This window comes from Lepidochelys kempii, chromosome 4, assembly GCF_965140285.1.
Source record: "Lepidochelys kempii isolate rLepKem1 chromosome 4, rLepKem1.hap1, whole genome shotgun sequence".
Taxonomy (NCBI): Eukaryota; Metazoa; Chordata; order Testudines; family Cheloniidae; genus Lepidochelys; species Lepidochelys kempii.
In genome coordinates, this window is record NC_136383.1 from 121,325,708 (window position 1) to 121,346,822 (window position 21,115).

The window sequence follows — 21,115 nt, forward strand, 5'->3', positions numbered from 1 at the left end:
TGGACTCCCTATGGAAAGGAGTCCAGGAGAGCTGCCTGTATTTTAAAGAATCCTTATTGAGATGATAGGAACAAACCATCCCGATGTGTAGAAAGAATAGTAAATATGGCAGGCAACCAGCTTGGTTTAACAGTGAAATCCTTGCTGATCTTAAACACAAAAAAGAAGCTTACAAGAAGTGGAAGATTGGACAAATGACCAGGGAGGAGTATAAAATATTATGCATGCAGGAGTGAAATCAGGAAGGCCAAATCACACTTGGAGTTGCAGCTAGCAAGAGATGTTAAGAGTAACAAGAAGAGTTCCTTCACGTATGTTAGCAGCAAGAAGAAAGTCAAGAGAAGTAGTGAGACCCTTACTGAATGAGGGAGGCAACCTAGTGACAGAGGATGTGGAAAAAGCTAATGTACTCAATGCTTTTTTTGCCTCTGTCTTCACGAACAAGGTCAGCTCCCAGACTGCTGCACTGGGCAGCACAGCATGGGGAGGAGGCGACCAGCCCTCTGTGAAGAAAGAAGTGGTTCGGGACTATTTAGAAAAGCTGGACAACCACAAGTCCATGGGGCCGGACGCACTGCATCCGAGAGTGCTAAAGGAGTTGGTGGATGTGATTGCAGAGACATTGGCCATTATCTCTGAAAACTCATGGTGATCAGGGGAGGTCCCGGAAGACTGGAAAAAGGCTAATGTAGTGCCCATCTTTAAAAAAGGGAAGGAGGAGGATCCGGGGAACTACAGGCCAGTCAGCCTCACCTCAGTCCCTGGAAATATCATGGAGCAGGTCCTCAAGGAATCAATTCTGAAGCACTTAGAGGAGAGGAAAGTGATCAGGAACAGTCAGCATGGATTCACCAAGGGCAAGTCATGCCTGACTAACCTAATTGTCTTCTATGATGAGATAACTGGCTCTGTGGATGAGGGGAAAGCAGTGGATGTGTTATTCCTTGACTTCAGCAAAGCTTTTGACATGGTCTCCCACAGTATTCTTGCCAGCAAGTTAAAGAAGTATGGGCTGGATGAATGGACTATAAAGTGGATAGAAAGCTGGCTAGATCATCGAGCTCAACGGGTAGTGATCAATGGCTCCATGTCTAGTTGGCAGCCGGTATCAAGCGGAGTGCTCCAACGGTTGGTTTTGTTCAATATCTTCATTAATGATCTGGAGGATGGCGTGGACTCCACCCTCAGCAAGTTTGCAGATAACACTAACCTGGGAGGAGAGGTAGATCCACTGGATGGTAGGGATAGGATACAGAGGGACCTAGACAAATTAGAGGATTGGGCCAAAAGAAATCTGATGAGGTTCAACAAGGACAAGTCCTGCACTTAGGACGGAAGAATCCCATGCACCGCTACAAACTAGGGATTAGGGGTTACAGTGGACGAGAAGCTGGATATGAGTCAACAGTTTGCCCTTGTTGTCGAGAAGGCTAATGGCATTTTGGGCTGTGTAAGTAGGGGCACTGCCAGCAGATCGAGGGACGTGATTGTTCCCCTCTATTTGACATTGGTGAGGCCTCATCTGGAGTACTGCGTCCAGTTTGGGGCCCCACACTACAAGAGGGATGTGGAAAAATTGGAAAAAGTCCAGTGGAGGGCAACAAAAATTATTAGGGGACTGGAGCACACGACTTATGAGGAGAGGCTGAGGGAACTGGGATTGTTTAGTCTGCAGAAGAGAAGAATGAGGGGAATGAAGATTTGATAGCTGCTTTCAACTACCTGAAAGGGGGTTCCAAAGAGGATGGATCTAGACTGTTCTCAGTGGTACCAGATGACAGAAAAAAGGAGTAATGGTCGCAAGTTGAAGTGGAGGAGGTTTAGGTTGGATGTTAGGGGAAAAAAATTTCACTATGAGGGTGGTGAAGTACTGGAATGGGTTACCTAGGGAGGTGGCGGAATCTCCTTCCTTAGAGTTTTTAAGGTCAGGCTTGGCAAAGTCCTGGCTGGGATGATTTAGTTGGGGACTGGTCCTGCTCTGAGCAGGGGGTTGGACTAGATGACCTCCTGAGGTCCCTTCCAACCCTTATATTCTATGATTCTATTATCATATTCCACATGGACCGTCTGAGGCTCCAGGAAGGGGAAATTCCTTCAAGGCATATCCAATAGCCTTAAGTTCCAGTTGAGAGATACTCTGTGAAATTCCTCTGTGCACCACTGTCCTAGCAAGTAAGGAAGACCATATGGTCATCCCAATTCCTCAAGTTCATCAAGAGTTTCACTGCAGCTTGTTTCAAGAAAGGCTTATCTTAGAGTAGTTTATTGGGAGATGCCAGCTATTTGAGGGAAGGCACTACTCTTTCATATTAGCAGTACCACAGACTTTAATTGTCTTACAAAGTTAAAATGGTAAGTTATGATTCTGGGATAGAGGGGGGTTGAAAGCAGTTGCCTTTTGACATCCTCAGCAATGACTGATACAGCACAGAACAATGTTATTTAATAAAGGCATTGGTTTCAATCTGATAGCTGCTTAAGGGTGTACAACTTGAGATGTCAACTGCACGGGGAAGTCTAAAAATATCCTGAAGTTTATCTTTCAGGGACAGAAGCTGGATTTCGAAATTGTTGCAACATTTAGAAGTCTACATACCTTTGGCAGCCAGCACTTCAGAACATACCATAGTTTTGAATCAAAGGACATAAAACTACGTGTCATATATTTGTCATCCCTTAACCTTCTCTTTGGTCAACTAAATAGATTAAGCTCCTCTAATCTATCATCATACGACAGGGACTCATCCTCATGGACTCTTCTCTGAATCTTCTCCAATTTTTTAACACACTTCTTGAATTAGGCACACCAAAACTGGATACAATATTTCAGTATAATCTCATTTGTGCCAAACACAAAAGTAATATAACCTCTTTACTCCTACTTGAGAGTCCCCTATTTATACACCAAGAATTGCATTAGCCCTTTTGGACACAGTATCACTCTAGGAGCTCATGTTCAGCTGATTATCCATTACTGCTTCCCACCATTCTGTAAGTATGGCCTGTAAGTCTTTGCTCCTAGCTGTATGACCGTATATCTGGTCATAATGAAATATATATATATATTGTTTGTGTGCACCCATCTTACAAACAATCCAGACCACCCTGTATCAGTGACCTGTTCTCCTCATTTTTACCATTCCCACAATCATTGTGTCATCTGAAAAATTTTAGCAGTAATGATTGTATGTCTTCTTCCAAGTCATTGATAAAAAAGCTCAACAGCATAGGGCCAAAAACTGATCCCTGAGGGGCCTCACTATCAACACACTCAATAGAAAATGATTACAATTGCATTTTCATAACCATCAGTCAGTAGTTTCTTAATGAAAATGTCATAGTACCAAGCCCTACAGAAGTCTAACTGTATTACATCAACACTGTTATCTTTATCAATCAAGCATCAGAGGGGTAGCAGTGTTAGTCTGGATCTGTAAAAGTGGCAAAGAGTCCTGTGGCACCTTACAGACTAACAGACGTATTGGAGCATAAGCTTTCATGGGTGAATACATCCACGCATCCGATGAAGTGGGTATTCACCCACGAAAGCTTATGCTCCAATACGTCTGTTACTCTATAAGATGCCACAGGACTCTTTGCAACTTATTAATCAAATATGTATTCACATCAAACAAAGATAAAAAGTGAGATTGACAAGACCTATTTTCCATAAACCCATGTTGATTGGCATTAATTACACTAATTATATTACCCTCCTTCAGTTCTTTATTGAATCCCATATCAGCTATCCGACTGTTTTGCCCATAATAATGTTTTTAGCAGAAGTTGCGATTTTCAAGGAGCCTGAAATTCAATGGGAGTTGAGTGCCTAGCTCTCTTAGACACCCTTGAAAAATCTCAGAAAGAAGTGTAGAACATTTTGTAAACACTTATATCATGCACTAGCCTGCAATAAACCGTGATAGGGTTCCTAGATGACAACACTACAGTAGCCTTAACGGGATACGCCATTACTTTCCTCCTACATCTAGCCCTCTAAACTAAACCAATATTTGGGGTTCCAGATTACAACAATATGGGGAAAATATCAGATACATGCACCCGCCTCCAACTCTCATCTTCTCATATGCCTTTTGGCTTTGCCCCTTCAGTTCATCCATTTCAGCCTGATGTTAACGCATCTCAGTGAGAGCAGACTCCTCTGTCCATGTCCCATAATTGAGACTAAGTGGAGGCTGTAAATTCCAGAAACTATTTACCCTTCAGAACCTCTTTCTAGAAGCTATGAAGTTCAATTATTTTGAGGACTTCTGTGTGAAGTTACTAATACAACAGGAATCTTAATAAAAACAAGATTAGTAAAAGAAATTGAAATTTAAAAATATATATATGGTTTGTTAAAAACAGACCAAGGTTTACAGATCTCAAGCAAAACTACATAAGGTATTCATCTTGTATGTCCAGACAGGCAGCCTCACTGGCTGTCCTCGCACCACCAGATCTTTGCTGTGGACAGAGATCTCCCTCACTGATGTTCTCACGACTTGCTTATTAAGCCTATAAATTGGGATCAGTGTGCAAGTCAACACATTTCCTCTGATCCAAGACAGCTATCTCCACTTTCCAAAGTGCTTTTCTCAAGATACCTATACACACAGAATATGGTCTGGGGACTAGCTTCATTCTCTAGGAGATGGACCACTGAGGACACCAAGACTCTTGCGATTCATACCCACCTTTCAAACATTTAACTACCTAGTTCAGAGAATGCATTTCACACATGAGGTTGTCTGGTTGTATTAGTTTTGATCAACCTCTTGATAAACTATCCCAAGCACTTTTTTTTTTTTTCCAAGATATATGAATTATGGCCAGTTGCCCAGATCCTCTGTCACACCATCAGAAGCATTACGTTATGTATCCTTTTTTTAACATTTTAAATTTATTAAATTTGAGTGTTTGCAAAAGTTTACAGTTTTTACTGTACTGTACTTCCATGACCCTTCTGGGGATTTTACGCCATAATTTGGGAAACCCTATTCTAAAATATATTTGACAATCAAAATTTAAAATATATAGATATAATATAATAAAAGATATATTTGTTAAATATATTTTAGAACTTTACTCTTGCATTTTCATTGTAATTAGTCATCTCAAATATATTTCTTGACCTAAACACCAGTAATTAATATTATTTCTACCTTCTTTTTAAAAAATGGTTGTAATTGATTTTCTGATGTAAGATTTTGTGAACAAGATCCTCACCCCAAAGCCAATTAAATAAGGCATGTTAGATAGCTTATTGCTTTCAGTTCTCTTATGAAAGAGGGTATTTACAATAGCTAATGGGAAAGACATTGTAAAAGTAACAATTCACAGGGAAAAAGAATCAATTTAAACTGCTGCACATTGTTACTCAATGGAGAATTAACTGAATATCTTTTCTACAGAATGTCCTTTAAAATTGTTTTCTTATCACATACTTTATCTAAGCTACATAAAAACAAAATATGCATAGCAAATCTGGCAAAGAAGAATAAATATTTTATTGCCACATTCAGAATTCCTCTAAGAGCTAGGTGATCCTATCAAAACAACTTTTTTTGCATGAACAAAAACAATTAAATAACATTTAAATCAAATGGCTAAAAATAAAATCCACTCTTAAAATGATTTTGATTAAAAACTATGTATGTGCTTTCAATAAAATACAAATAAAATATTGTACTATTTATGATAAAGAAAAGATATATGTAATACATAATGCACATACATTAATAAACAGGTATATATTATGAACAGCTGAATTTGTAAGTATTAGCCACATTTAAGTTTTTCAGTTAAACTTCAGAGTAAATCTGAATGTTAGGTTATATGATCAGGCTCTTTATACACAATTTCCTTAACGTAGGTAGCTATGATGAAAAAATAAAATATATGCCAATCAGAGTTTGTGTTAAAGAAAATCATATATTATTCCAAAAGTTTCTGATCTAACATTGTTTTAATGTAGAAGAGACAAAAACTAAGCCAAAAAAACGCAATAACTCTGAAGCCGATTATAATACTCTCCTCTAATTTTCACTGCAACACTGCCTTGCGTTGGCTAAATATAATTCATATCACTTACCCGCTCTTCAAAAGAAACAGCAGTTATTTTTGCTAACAGTACTCTTCCTAAATTCATCTTCACTTAAGATTGAAAAAAAATTCCTTGACCCATCAGCTACTCAAAGATTAAAATATATGATTCAGCCCTATTCTGTGCCTGTACATGCCAGTAAAGTTTAAAGGCATTTCGTATGAAGTTCTATTTTACTCCCTTTATGTTACCCATAGCAACAGGCCACTGCAGGAAGCTGTGGTTCGTCAGGGATTCAGATTAGATCTCAATTATCTCTCACAAAAATGCAAGATCAGTTCATATAAATCATGCTGTGATTTCATTTAAAGTATATCCTATAACAAATCAGGAAAATAAAATGAAGTGTGGTTGTGTGATAACCATTTATACAGTAAACCAGCTTCTAATAACTTGGCTTTTAATAAATCATTACTGTTAACCACCTTTGTTGTAGTTGTAGAAACATTTCCATAATAAACCACTGTTTTTCAGAGGTTTACACTGACAGACCAGTAGAAAGTAAAGCACCTCAGAATGGCCTGTTACATTAAACTTTTAAAGTGGCTAGCACTACAACTTACATGTAAAGATCTACATGACAAGGAAACTTTGTATACAGGGTTCATAGATTCATAGATACTAAGGTCAGAAGGGACCATTATGATCATCTAGTCTGACCTCCTGAACAATGCAGGCCACAGAATCTCACCCACCCACTCCTGAGAAAAGCCTCACCTATGTCTGAGCTACTGAAGTCTTCAAATAGTGGTTTAAAGACTTCAAGGAGCAGAGAATCCTCCAGCAAGTGACCCGTGCCCCATGCTACAGAGGAAGGCGAAAAACCTCCAGGGCCTCTTCCAATCTGCCCTGGAGGAAAATTCCTTCCCGACCCCAAATATGGCAATCAGCTAAACCCTGAGCATATGGGCAAGATTCACCAGGCAGATACTACAGAAAATTCTTTCCTGGGTAACTCAGATCGCACCCCATCTAACATCCCATCACAGGCCATTTGTTCAACTCATGAGCAAACTATTTCAGAGCAAAATTCTGCTCTCAGATCATCATAGCAGAGCTCGACTGATATTCTGCACTCCCTGCTTACTGTACACACTACCCATGCTTCACTGATGTCAAAGGTAGATATATATAGGTACTGTAGGAAGAGCAGAAGAAGAAATCCATCATGTGACTCTAAGAGTGGACAAAGCCTACTAAATTTGTCTTTTATCGGTGTTTTTATTCAAGTGATTAAATTTGTCCACAGTAGCAAATTTCACAAAGTCTGCTGCCATTTACAAAAAAAATCAAAAACTCAATTGCTTTTATTTCTGCAACATTCATAATACAAATATATTATTTAAAAGCCTCTAGAATTGCCTGCTGCATCATTTCTAATGTATTCCCTCTGTGGACCTGCTTAAAGCACTTCACAAACATGAATTCAGCCTTACAATACCCTTGTCAGGTTTGCAAGTATAAACCTCCTTTTACAGAGGGAGAAACTGAGGCACAGGGAAGTTTTAATGCCTTTATACAAGATCACTTAGCAAGTTAGCATCAGAGGCAGTTGACGACTTAGATCTACTACTATTCCCATCCCACGTTCTAACCGCTAGACAACACACACTCTTTGTTTAGTACAGCAAGTAACCAACATTTATGTCCCTTACTGATTTCATTTAGAGTGAGATTAGAGAACAAAGTTTACTCCAAACACAAGATGAAGGTAGAGGTAACAAGCCCTATTATGCAAGCATTCCAGAAACACAGACATAAGGTATGTAATTGAACAATATACATTCTGTGAATTGGGACTGGTTTGGATTTGATTTTCATCCTTTAAATTTTATTTATCAGTGCAAGTGTCTAGTGCCTTTGAAGTAAACTTGAAGAAAGAAACTTTGTTACACATATTATATCCTCCATTATTTAGGGGCTTAGCGTGCCAATCAACTAAATGGTCTTGTCAGAACAATATTAACTTTACCACATGTGACAATTAAGCATTAAAAACTAAAGCAAGCATCACCAGGAAAGGTTTTATGTTTAAACATTACATATTGCTTTTTCTGAACCACATTAAACTAGTAAAGCTATTCTCAAAGAATCAACAACAGTTTATAAAATCACCAATATTTTTTAAATTTAGCATTAAGTGCCAAATTCTAGTTTTCTGTGCAAAGCCGGAACAAACAGGTTTTTGCAAGGGGATCTCTGTGGGGGCAGAAACCCTTAATATCCACAGAATGCTGCCTGTGCAGCAACTGTAGTCAATTCTATTGTTGCAAGTGCGCTGGCCATGTAAATGCCCATCCTACAACACCACTTCAGAAAGAACCATCTCAGTCTACCTCTCCATGGAACATAAGGATTTCAGCACAATATCTTGTGTGGCCTGCACCACCCACTGCATAGTAAAACAAAAGTGGTTCCCTTACATTTGATGCAATATGATTCACCTCAAATAATTTTGGTTCTCTTTTGCAGTATCTATTTTATTTTACCATCCCACCACTACCATCACCTCCCGCAACCCTCCCAAATATTTTTTGTGCAGACTTTGTCGCAGAATACAAAACATTTCCTTTGCTGGGTATAAAATGGTGACTGATCTAGGTCTGGGAAACCTGATCTTTGGGGTTAGCTCTCGCTCCTCTCCTCGTGAGTGTAGAGGCCTACACTGGGAAAAGGAAATTTTTCTATCCTTTAAACTTCAAGTCTTTCTGCTGTAAAATTTCATAATTATCTCTGTGATCTGTCACATTCACATTTCATGTTCCTGGTTCACTACTCTGGTTGTTCTTCCTGATGTCTGTGAGAGTGCTCATCATATATAGAATTATTCTTTATGTTTAGTTCTTGTAGTTTATAAAAAAACTTTTCCATGGAAGTAACTGAGTCTGGGTCTTTCCTTCAGGAGTATAAACTTGAAACACTTAGATCACCTGTGATTCAGTATGATTGAAATCTGCTTTCCCTATGCCAAATAGTTTCCAAAAGCAGTACCTTGGAATTTATTTTTATACCCCGTTTATCATTTCATAAGTTATCAGGTTTCCCTCTTTCCTCATTGTTTCGGTCTACACAATTTTCAAGATTACTAACTTTTCCAAAGTCCACATACATGACTAAACATACGAATATTTCTATTCAGTGCATTATAAATCTGCCACAACACCTCTCCATTGGTTCCAAACGGAAACACCGCATTGGGAGTAAGGGTTTGTTGGAGAACCGACAAAGTATTCTAGGGCCAGGTTTGTTCTGGGAATTGTATCCTTGAGAATAGCACCTTTTTCTCCACTTATCCAAATGGAGTGCTTCCCAGAGAAAGTGAGATGACTGTTTGCTCACTTTGGACTTTTTCCATCAGGTACTGTACTGAGACAGTGAAGTGAGTTTGAACAGAGCATGAGGCGTGGCAGAGAACAGGATCTAAAGACCATGGTAGCACAGGATGAAATCCAGCTCTTGTTCTGTAGTGATTTTTGACAGCCTTATTATATTGCTCTTAATATTGCACCCAGCACTGCTTAATATTCTGATTTATGCTAAGCTCAGCCAACACAGACACTGTTCAACAAACTAGGCCATGGAGTTCCGTTTGGACTTCATCGCCTCATTGCACCAGGTCTTTAGAAGAGCCCTGATGTCTATGCTGGGCAACCTGACACCATGACGCTAGAACAGCTGGACTGCAGAAGGCATGACTTCAAATCACAAAATAGTGAGTAGCTTGTACAAGAACACAGCAACCATACTTACATGGATGCTGGGGACAAGGTGCATGACATTGTTACCTGAGATGAGGACAGGGCATCACAAGCAAGTCAGAGACTTCCTGGAGAATGTTCCTGTGGAAGCCCTTCAGAGGGAGCACAAATTAAGAGGATTCTTGTCTAAGATGTTCACTGAATGGTGAGTCAGAGTACCCCAGAAAGTATCCTGCTATGGAAAGACCAATTGAACTAGTGCAGCTCTAACACATGTGCTTCCTATCCACATAAGCACCAGAATGATTTGAAATAAACACATACAGCTGGAGACATTTGCAAGACTTGCTTGTAGCTGGTGTACGTACTCACAATAAAACACTAACATTAGGAACACTGTGTGTGGGCAATGTTTTATAAGGATTCCAAGCACTTGTACTTGGTGCAGGAAACCTAATAATTCTATAGTGTAACAGACAGAGTCACTGATTTTTATTTCACTGAAATGAACTTGCATTCCATGTGCACATTTTTTTTCATCTAGCTCACAACGAAAGCCTGTTAATGATGGTGGCTGCAAAGAAGCCCTTTTAAAAATTAATTTCCCTCTATTTTTTTCCGGAGTATCTCAACAGCTGCTGTATTCAAAATGTTAAATTATTTTGAAACTATGTTTGTATTTATAAACCAGCCAGAACAAAATCAGATAGCCCAAATTTGGAAGGGGCTAGTCTATAATACTCCAGCATATTAATTTACAGAAGCTATTAATGAAAAATGTTAAAATCATGACATAGCAGCTCTAAAATGACCAATTCAGATGTATCAACAGAGGCATCTGTAAGTCCACATTCATCTGCTTTGAAACTAAAAAGGGCTGAGGGGCATAAAACCCGGAATTATGTCTTTTTCTCTCCCCATCCTAGAAGAAGATATTTTTTTCCTTTTGTCTACATGGTTGCAGGAAGAGAAGCCTGAGAGAAAGGCAGAAATGACAGAAATGACAGAGTCAAGATTAGTTTTGGTTGAACAAAAAATGAACGTCAGTGAGCAAAAAGAAAGAAGAAAGCAAAAAATCTGCTAAGCAACTAGGAAAAGGGAAAGCTCTCGTAGTAAATTTGGAGCAGGCAGAAAACACTGTTTGGCTAAAATATCTTCATGCTCCTTTACCTTATATCACTCTTTTCTCATTCTTCACTATAGGACAAAGAAAATAACCATTTGCATGAAAAACGGAGCAAGAGAATTTTGTTAGGAACATCCCATTTAATTCAAATGCCCTTAGTTATTGAAATAAAAAAATAAGATAGGTGGAAGAAACACAGACAATAATATACAAATAAAATTACTTTTAAAAAATGATTTTCAAAAGTTTTCCATTAGCTGTCAACTAGTACTTTTTGGCAAGTTTTTGCCTGCTCCTAAGTAGTAAAAAGAGAACATACATTCCACTAGTAGAAAAGGAAAAAAGACTCCCATCCAATGCATTTTAATTTAACTATATCAGCAGAAGGCAAAATTTCTATTTAGGAATATATCCTAGCATATATACTCCTTTTGAATTTATACTTTACATAAACAATTCAAAGACTACACAACTGCAAAATTTGTTGAATACTAAGTTTTCCAATGTAACTCGTTTAGCAAAATGAAGAAGCCTAATTCAAATTGTTGTTGAGTGCCCTCTTCTGTCAACAAAAAATGCAAGTTTTACCAAGATTTTTGTGCACATATTTTCAAAGTTTAGATCCAAACAGACATTTGTTAAACAGAGAGCTAGTTTGAAAACAAATATTTTGTCCTCAAAGCCATATTTTAAACACTTAAAAGAAGTCTTTTGACCCCTTTAATTATAAATTGACTATTGAAATTAGCCTTTTTCATAATTCAAAAACATATTGTTGCTCGGTAAATACAACAGTTTTTTGCAAAGTGCTGATCAACGTATAAAGTTTAAGCCATCTGAATTTCCTTGACAGATAAAATTGTTTAAAAAAAAAAAAACAGGAGTGAATGTTAATTGCATGTCCAGAATGAAAGAAGATTTCATACGTGAATTACAGCCCAATAGTAAAATTTAATTAAATGACACATAAGGAGGATATGATTAAGTGACGGATCACCCACACACATTAAGCCTCTTTGAGCTTCCTCCTACCCCCAAACTGAGTTTCAGAGTTTCAGATTATTGCAGCCCCTGCATTAAAGGACTGCTCATTAGTAATGTAACTAGTGTACTCACTTCTCTTTTTAAGTCTAGCACTTCTAAAATACACATTTCCCTTTTCATTTTAAAAAACAGAGACTTTTCCTTAATCCTAAAATGAATCAGCAAAAAGAAGCTACAGTTTGAGACTTTCAAAAACCAAAGCCTAGTAATATATTTTGCCATTATCTGCAAAATGTGTGTGTTCTGACTAGCAAGAGATTAAGAAAAGAGAAAAAATGAAGCTCCAAAAAGTTCCAGAAGTTATATATTCTATAAACATTGTATAGAGTAAAAAGTTTTTATCTGGTAATTAATAATAAGCCATCGGTAATCTGAATTGTTGGCTGAATATCCAAACCAAAGAAAATCATCTAATCTATACACCTTGGAAACAACTGTGACAATTAACAGATACCTTTCTAAGTTTAAAAAAGCACCCTTATATCATGGATACAAGAGCATTACAGTTTGAAGAAAATAAAGTAACTGCCAATATGACAAAAAAGGAATAAAAACAAAATCCACTAGAGAAACAACTTTACAACTAGTGTACAGTTCCCACACTTGTAAAACTTTATGTTACTCAATCTATATTGAAAATACATCCATATAAACAGCATATTGATTAAATTCTCATTAGAGCTCATACAGAAAGTCAACTCATAAACACTTATAAACTTTGTTTTGTTAAAAGTCTAACTTCTTAGAAATACTTTGTATTGCATTAACAAAATTCCTTAGCTTTGAAAACTACCCTTTAAAGCATATTCCTGCCCTCTGTTCATTTTAGATAAACAAAACTTTATACTTACAGACACTTGAGTAAGAGTAAAAGCTTTCTCCATGTATAAATAGTGCCTGAGTAATGTTTCTCTCATTGTTAGGAAACAGTCCCCTTAACTTCACTGTTAAGCTCTTTCTGAAGTTGAACACATATTTACTTCTTGAGAGGCCAGTAAAATAAATGAAGCTTTCAACCTATTGTCCTTAATACTACCTCTCTCATTCTCCTCCTCCCCAGTGCATTCCCCGCCCTGACTAAGTACTGGTTCTGTATATATGCCTGTCTAAAGAACAAACTGCCTGCGCTCAATCTTTTAACACATTGTTTAGGCAAGTTATACATAATAATAAAGTTTCTGTCAAGATAACAAGATGCCACTGGAGAATCTTCTACTGCAAAACGCATTTAATGAAGGCCTAAGAGCCTCAGTTTTAACGTGTATGTCCAAACTTGTTTAGGTATTAAGTCAAATATTTTCCCCTCCAAATTAAACATTTTGTTTTTAATAAATTCCTCTTAAATGAACATTATATGAATGAATCAGGTCATCAACTTGTATTTTAAATATTATGTTTCAGAAACAAACTAACGTTAACTTAAAAAGAACACTTAAAATTGGTATAACTAAGCTTAGAGAAACTTCCTTGCTTTCTGTTTCTGGGCATGCAGCTGCATGTTTCTTCATGATCGCAATCACCTGTGCATATTATGCCATTTACCTCATCTTGCCTTTCTGCTCTCTGTCCTTCTGAGTAAGAAAAGTATTGAAATTTACAAGAATCCTGTTCCAGGTGAAGTATTCTTGTAAATTTCAATACCACACCTACTCATCAGAATGTAGCAGACAAGCAGGGCAGAGATACATGTGTAATATTATAAAGGAACCCAAACATGGTTTGCACAGCTAAGAAACTAGGATTTCATCTCTTTTTCAGCCTTTGGTTTGGAGACAGGCAGTAGGGAACGGGGTAGCAGTTTTTTCTGTATCAAGAGAACAGATAAAATGTATTTGGTGATTTCAGAATAACTTCTAACTAACAGGTGTCCATATGGTAGAAACACCTCAGGTGGCACCTTTTTGGTATTCTCACTTGACAAACTAACTTGCAAATGGATTGTAGAGACTGAATGGCACCAGCTTTTAGCAGAAGCCCCATCAAGTCAAAAGTGAAGCAGAGTATCAGAACAGTATGAGGGAAGCTTGCACTGCTGTTGCCCATGCTATACATATCCTGTGAATAAACAGAAGAATTCCATCTCTAGAGATGGCAATCCAACACATTTAATAAGCTCTTAATTCATTAAAACATGCACCAAGCCTCTAGCAGTCTCACTCAGCAACATCATGTGGGGCAGAAGCTCAATCACCCACCTACAGGGTGGCCAATTAAAAGCCATGAGAAAAAGTCACATCATCCAGAAGCAGAAACAGCAGAGTGGGGAGGGAAGGGTTAGGGGAACACTAGGCCAGCAAGTGACTTCTTGCCCCATCCCTGGACCTGAACTACACTGATGATTCACTGACCAAAAAAACTTAATTAACGCAGGGTTAAGGTTGCCTGGTAATAATCCTGTCCCCTTCCAGAATGCTCATTTCAGAAAACCCAAACTTTTGAAAACCAGGAAATATGGTAAGATACATGCCAATGCAACCTTAACTCTGACCCACTGGAGGTGGCAGTAGCCACTGGGAATTATCCCTTTCCCGGACACTTGATAGATCCAGTATGCCTCATTTCAGCACTGCTTTAAGTAGGTTGTCTTAGTAGCAGGGCACAGGTGTCTTCATTCTATGGGGATTGTCAGCAGTTAGCTGGGAAATGAGTATGGACTGTCAGTTTTATGATGGTTATGACATGATATGATAAAAGTATAGTTTTAGATGGCATTGTGTGCATAAAGGTGAAAGGGTTTGAAGATTTAGCAGATATTGTGTTCTTTTAGTGAGGTAAGCTAAATCTAAATGGGCGGCACATGTAATTAGCTCTTATTCAGTACAATGCAAAGGCAGCGTTATTGGCATATTGGAGCATCACTCAAGGAGGGCAGAGTTAAGGGTGTGTGGACACGTACCTTAACTCTGTATTTCCTGGTTTTCAGAAGTTTGAGTTTTGCTGAATCCAACATTCTGGAAGGGAACAGGATATCACCAGACAACCTTAACTCTGCTTTAATGAAATTTTTCGTCAATTAACGTCCTAGATGGGCGCCGTTAGTAAGCATTAATGCTCATTTAGGCAGTTTCAGTTATCATGTAGGTTTGCAGGTTAGCCCTACTCCTCAATAGATAGAGATTCTTGACAGTAGTAACAGCACCATGGGACCCAGGAGCTTGCTTTTACCCAACTGCACTGCAGAACAAACTTCAATTAACAATTTATTTGAGGGGAGGGGGCGTAAATTGGTTTGAATGCAGAGAAGGGGAAATACAGAGAGGACTCTGGGGAAAAGGTTAATAGTCACAATATAACAGCAATAAGTAAAGGCAAAGGAACTGGAGGGTAACAGAAAAGGGTCAATTAAACCAGGAAAGGGGGGGTGGGAAAGGACTAAACCAGGGGTCTCAAAGTCCTAGCCCGCAGGCCATCTGCAGCCCGAGAACCTCCCCACTGCGGCCCATCGAGGCGAAACGCATGCAGACACGCTGCCGGCAATGTCTGCCGCAGGCGCTACCCCACACGGCTCCTACTGGCTGGGGGAAAGGGACAGAGATACCATCATTAGTCACCAGGCAGAGTCAGCCATGGAGGCAGCATCATTAGTTGCCAGGCAGAGTCAGCCATGGAGGCAATGTCATCTTTTTCCGCAATGAATATAAACAAGTCAAAATACCAAACACAACTATCTGATGCACACCTTGCTGCAATCCTGAAGGTTTCAACTGCTTGGCCACTGAGGCCAAACATCAACAAACTGACAGAACTGAAGCATTGCCGGGTGTCTGGCAAACACTAAAAACTCTCTGGCAGATGAAGAATTGTATAAAGCGTATGACAGTTTTATTATTTCTAAGAAATTCAAAATAAAACATACAATATAAATGTTTTCTTTTCTGAACACCACCTTCAGTGACATTATTGGCCCACTGGAAGAATTTGAGGACTGGCATTGGCCGTAAGATAAATTGAGTTTGAGATCCCTGGGCTAAACAAACATTGAGTACAAAAAAGAGATTACAAAAACTGAGTGATGTTGGAAGAAAATAATGAGTAAAACAGGTATGATTAAAGGAAAAACATAAGACAAGAAGTAGTTCAAAACAAAAAAAAGAGCAGTAAGTAAATTAAAATCAGACAAGAGTTAAGATCTAAATAGGAAAAAATGAGAAATCACGAAATAAAAATAATTAACAAGGCAAACAGGCAAGGATTAATATAAAAATAGAAGAGCAAAAGTAAAGTACAAAAAAAAAAAATCTTGTGCTTCTTTCTTCCACTACTTTTATATCTTTAATGTTGTTTGTTTTGGGCCCAATCTTGCAAATGCTCACTACAGAGCACAGAACTTACTGCTGTGAGTAGCCATTAAGACTATTTGTGGAAATATGCATTTTCAAAATGGGGCCTTTTTGAATGTAACAGTCTTACATGAGTGAATCAGCTTGCACACTTTTTGAGATTATATAAATAATAAATGTTTACATCAAATGCAGAATGGTATTTTTAAGGTAGGTAAAATTTGATGCCCATCAACGCTGTCTGTGTCCCTTTAATCTATTATTACAAATTACAAAATATTTGCTGTATCAAAACAAACCTAGTAGTAATTATTGGAGTATACTGGTTAGCGATAACAGCCCTAACTCAGGAAATCACTTAAGCATGTGCTTAAGTCATTCCTATACAGAAAAGTACTTAAGCATCTACTAAAATCCAGTGGACTTAAATGGGCTTTAAACACATGCTCAGGTGTTTTCATGAATAGGGATGGCTTTCCAGAACTGGGCTTATAGGAAAAAAACAGGAGTTACAGTTCTGTCAGAGTTTCTGACATAAACCTAGCTCCTCAAGATTTATCAGTCATTATTTTTTTATTTTGGTTTTACAAATTATTTATAATCAGTTCAGTCATTTTTATTTAGAAATTGGAAAAATACACTCATTATTTCGCATGTTGGATTTTTGAAACAATTTGTAGACTATAAGCTGCTTAACTTTCTAAAATGAAATTTTGCAAGGAATTACTTCCTCAAAGGGACTATTTGCTTCTAAACACATGCATCCTGGAGAGGAGTACATGGCCATGCAGATGGTGTTGATGGGAGGGCTTTGGCCTCCTCAACCCTGGGATGCTGTTCTGGGAAGGAGGACTGCGGGGGAAAGATGTCATGCATCTGACCAACAAGGGAAATATTATCTTCAATTCGCCAACCTAGTGAGGAGAGCTTTAAACTAGGTTCAAAGGGGACAGGTGATTAAAGCCCAGAGGTATGTATAAAAAGTTGTAAAAATTATGGACAGGTCACGGGCAATAAACAAAAAAAATCACAGAAGCCCTGACCTGTCCCTGACTTTTACTAAAAATATCCCTGACAAAATGGGGAAGGAGGAGGGTCCAGCACCCTGTCCTTCCTGCAGCAGCTGGGAGCTACAGGGACCGCAGTGGCTGCGAGGGGTCCCCCTGCCGCCCTGTGGGGGGTCCCCGCTGCCAGCAAAAGCAAGGGAGCTGTGGGGGCTGGGCCTGCCAGCAGCAGAGGCTGGGGAGCTGTGTGGGGCCCCTGAGCAGCTCCAGCCTCCCTCTGCCACCACCACTAGGAGCTGGGGGGGGGTGTGCAGAAGGGGGACTGCCCATGGAGTCTAAGAGGCTGCAGGGGGTGCCCCTACCAGCGGTGGCGGCTGGGGAGCTGCGGGTGGCCCCCCAGCCACTGACCAGCTTTGCAGTCCCTTTGCCGCTGCCAGCAACTGGGAGCTACACCTACCCGCAGCCGCTAAGTAGCTCTGGGGTCCCTCTGCTGCTGCCACCGCCACCAGCGGCTAGGAGCTCGGGAGGGCGGTGCGGCTGCTCGTAGCAGCTGAGCAACTGCAGGGGGTGCCCCTGCCAGCAGCAGGGGCTGGGGAGCTGTGGGGGAGCACCCCGCCCACAGCCGCTGGGCAGCTCTGGGGTCCCTCGGCAGCTGCTCACAGCCAGTTGGTCAGTTGCGGGGGTGTCCCACCAACCGCAGCTGCTAGGCAGCTGCAAGAAGGTCCCACACCACTTGTGGAGGCTGGGCTGCCGCCGGGTCCCCTGCTGCCAGTAGCAGTCAGTCAGTTGCGAGGGCCTCCAGTGTCATGGAGGTTGCTGGAAGTCATGGAATTCTTGAAATAATCTTAGCCTTACTAATCATCTTTCTTGCCATGCTAAAGACCACCTTAACAGAGAACTAGATCTTTTTGTGTGCGTATGTTTTAGCGGGGTGATGAATTACAATAGGAGGATAGAAGCATCAAGAAGAAAGCAGGCTGGGGGGGGAGAGGCGGGAGGAGAGGTGCTTAGCATCCTAGATGTCTATACATAAAGGCAAGGATTATGGGGAATAAACAGGAAGAATTGGAAGCATTAGTATACCATTTAGTACATCACAGAGTTGGTGGGATAAATCTCATGCCTGGAATACTGGTATAGAGACGTATAGCTTCTGTATGAAGGACAGACGGGGAAAAGGAAGGTGTTGAATTATACATTAAGAATATATATGGTTGTTCTGGGGTCCAGAAGGATATGAGAGCCAAACCAGTTGAAAGACTCTGAATGAAGATAAAGTGAGTGCAAGTGGGGAAATAAGGGGTGACATGATGGTAGGAGTCTACTATAGACCACCAAATCAAGAAGAGGATGTGGATGAGGCATTTCTAGAACAAACAACAAAAATAGCCAAAACACAAGACCTGATAGTAATGGGTGACTAACTACTCAGATATCTGTTGGAAAAGTAATAAAGCAAAATACAAAATCTCCAATAGGTTCTTAGAATGTGTTGGTGACAACTTCTTGTTTCAAAAGGTAGAGGAAGTAACCAGAGGGGCAGCCATTTTAGGCTTGATTCAGACTAATAAAGAGGAATTAGTTGCAAAGTTGAAGGTGGAAGGCAACTTGGGTGAAAGTAATCCTGAAATGATGGTTTCATAATTCTAAGGAAAGAAAGGAATGAGTGCAGCAGAATGTGGACAATGGACTTCAAAAAACCAGACTTTAACAAACTCAGAAAACTAGTAGGTAAGATTCCATGGGCAGAAAACCTAACGGAAAAAGGAATTCAGGGAAGCTGTCAGTTTCTCAAAGAGACACTATTAGGAGCAAAAATGCAAAAGAAATATAGGAAGAATAGTAACCGATTCATATGGCCCCATCAGGAGCTCTTTAATGACCTAAAAATCAAAAAGGAATCCCACAAAAAAATGGAACCATGGACAAACTGCTAAAGAGAAGTACCAAAGAATAGCACAAGCATAGAAGGACAGGCACAATATGAGTTACACTTAGCAAGTGACAGAAAAGGCAGTTAGAAAAAGTTCTACAAATATATTAGAAGCAACAGAAAGACAAAGGAAAGTATAGTTTCACTACTTAGCAGGAAAGGAGAACTATAAATGACATCAAGAAGACTGAGGTGTTTAATGCATATTTTGATTATCTTCACTAAAATGGTTAATTGTGACGGGATGCCTAATGCTATTAATATTAAGAACAAGAGGGACGGAACACAGACCAGAAAAGGGAAAGAACAGATTAAAGGATATTTAGATAAATTAGATGTATTCAAATTGGCAGGACCTGACAAAATTCACCCTAGGGAATTAAGGAACTAGCCAAACCAGGAGTGATTTTCTTTAAAACTCATGTTGGACAGGTGCGGAGGTCCCAGAAGCCTGGAGAAAGGCAAACAGAACACCTGTCTTTAAATAGGGGAACAAAGGGGACCTGGGGAATTATAGACTAGTCAGCCTAATTTCAATATCTGTAAAGATACTGGAACAAATTAGTAAAATAATCAATTTGTAAGCACCTAGAGGATAACAGGATAATAAGGAATAGCCAGTATGGATTTGTCAAGACCAAATCATACCAAACCAACTTAATTTTCTTCTTTGACAGGGATAATGGCCTAGTGGATGGGAGAAAGCAGCAGATATTGGATATATCTTGATTTTATCACTTTTGACACAGTCCCATATTGTTAACCTATCCAACTATACTCTCAGCCCAGCAGAAGCAGCTGTTCTATCTCGGGGCCTCTCCTTCTGCCCCTCCACCCCCACGAACATGATACAGTTCTGTGGTGACCTAGAATCCTATTTTCGACGTCTCCGACTCAAGGAATATTTCCAAAATACCTCTGAACAACATACTAATCCACAGAGGTCTCCCTACCAACACTACAGAAAGAGGGATTCTAGGTGGACTCCTCCTGAGGGTCGAAACAGCAGACTGGACTTCTACATAGAGTGCTTCCGCCGATGTGCACGGGCTGAAATTGTGGAAAAGCAGCATCACTTGCCCCATAACCTCAGCCATGCGGAACGCAATGCCATCCACAGCCTCAGAAACAACTCTGACATCATAATCAAAAAGGCTGACAAAGGAGGTGCTGTTGTCATCATGAATAGGTCGGAATATGAACAAGAGGCTGCTCGGCAGCTCTCCAACACGAGTTTCTACAAGCCATTACCCTATGATCCCACTGAGAGTTACCAAAAGCAACTACAGCATTTGCTCAAGAAACTTCCTGAAAAAGCACAAGATCAAATCCGCACAGACACAGCCCTGGAACCCCGACCTGGGATATTCTATCTACTACCCAAGATCCATAAACCTGGAAATCCTGGGCGCCCCATCATCTCAGGCATTGGCACCCTGACAGCAGAATTGTCTGGCTATGTAGACTCCCTCCTCAGGCCCTACGCTACCAGCACTCCCAGCTACCTTCGAGACACCACTGACTTCCTGAGGAAACTTCAATCCATCAGTGATCTTCCTGATAACACCATCCTGGCCACTATGGATGTAGAAGCCCTCTACACCAACATTCCACACAAAGATGGACTACAAGCCGTCAAGAACACTATCCCCGATAATGTCACGGCTAACCTGGTGGCTGAACTTTGTGACTTTGTCCTTACCCATAACTATTTCACATTTGGGGACAATGTATACCTTCAGATCAGCGGCACTGCTATGGGTACCCGCATGGCCCCACAGTATGCCAACATTTTTATGGCTGATTTAGAACAACGCTTCCTCAGCTCTCGTCCCCTAAAGCCCCTACTCTACTTGCGCTATATTGATGACATCTTCATCATCTGGACCCATGGAAAAGAAGCCCTTGAGGAATTCCACCATGA

The 21,115-nt window shown here is 39.8% G+C and overlaps 1 protein-coding gene across 7 annotated transcripts in view; it reads right to left on the bottom strand.

Annotated features, from left to right (window-relative positions):
* RGS12 (regulator of G protein signaling 12) overlaps positions 1-21,115 on the bottom strand; it is a 183,552-nt gene that overhangs the window by 97,905 nt on the left and 64,532 nt on the right. The window contains exon 1 of one of the 7 annotated variants that reach the window (XM_073342644.2): positions 12,826-13,269. The exons of the other annotated variants lie outside the window; for them this stretch is intronic. Within the exon in view, the coding sequence (XP_073198745.1) occupies positions 12,826-12,891 (66 nt within the window). The 5' untranslated portion in view covers positions 12,892-13,269. Of the gene's footprint in view, positions 1-12,825; positions 13,270-21,115 lie in introns of those variants that run through there. 7 annotated transcript variants of the gene reach the window in all.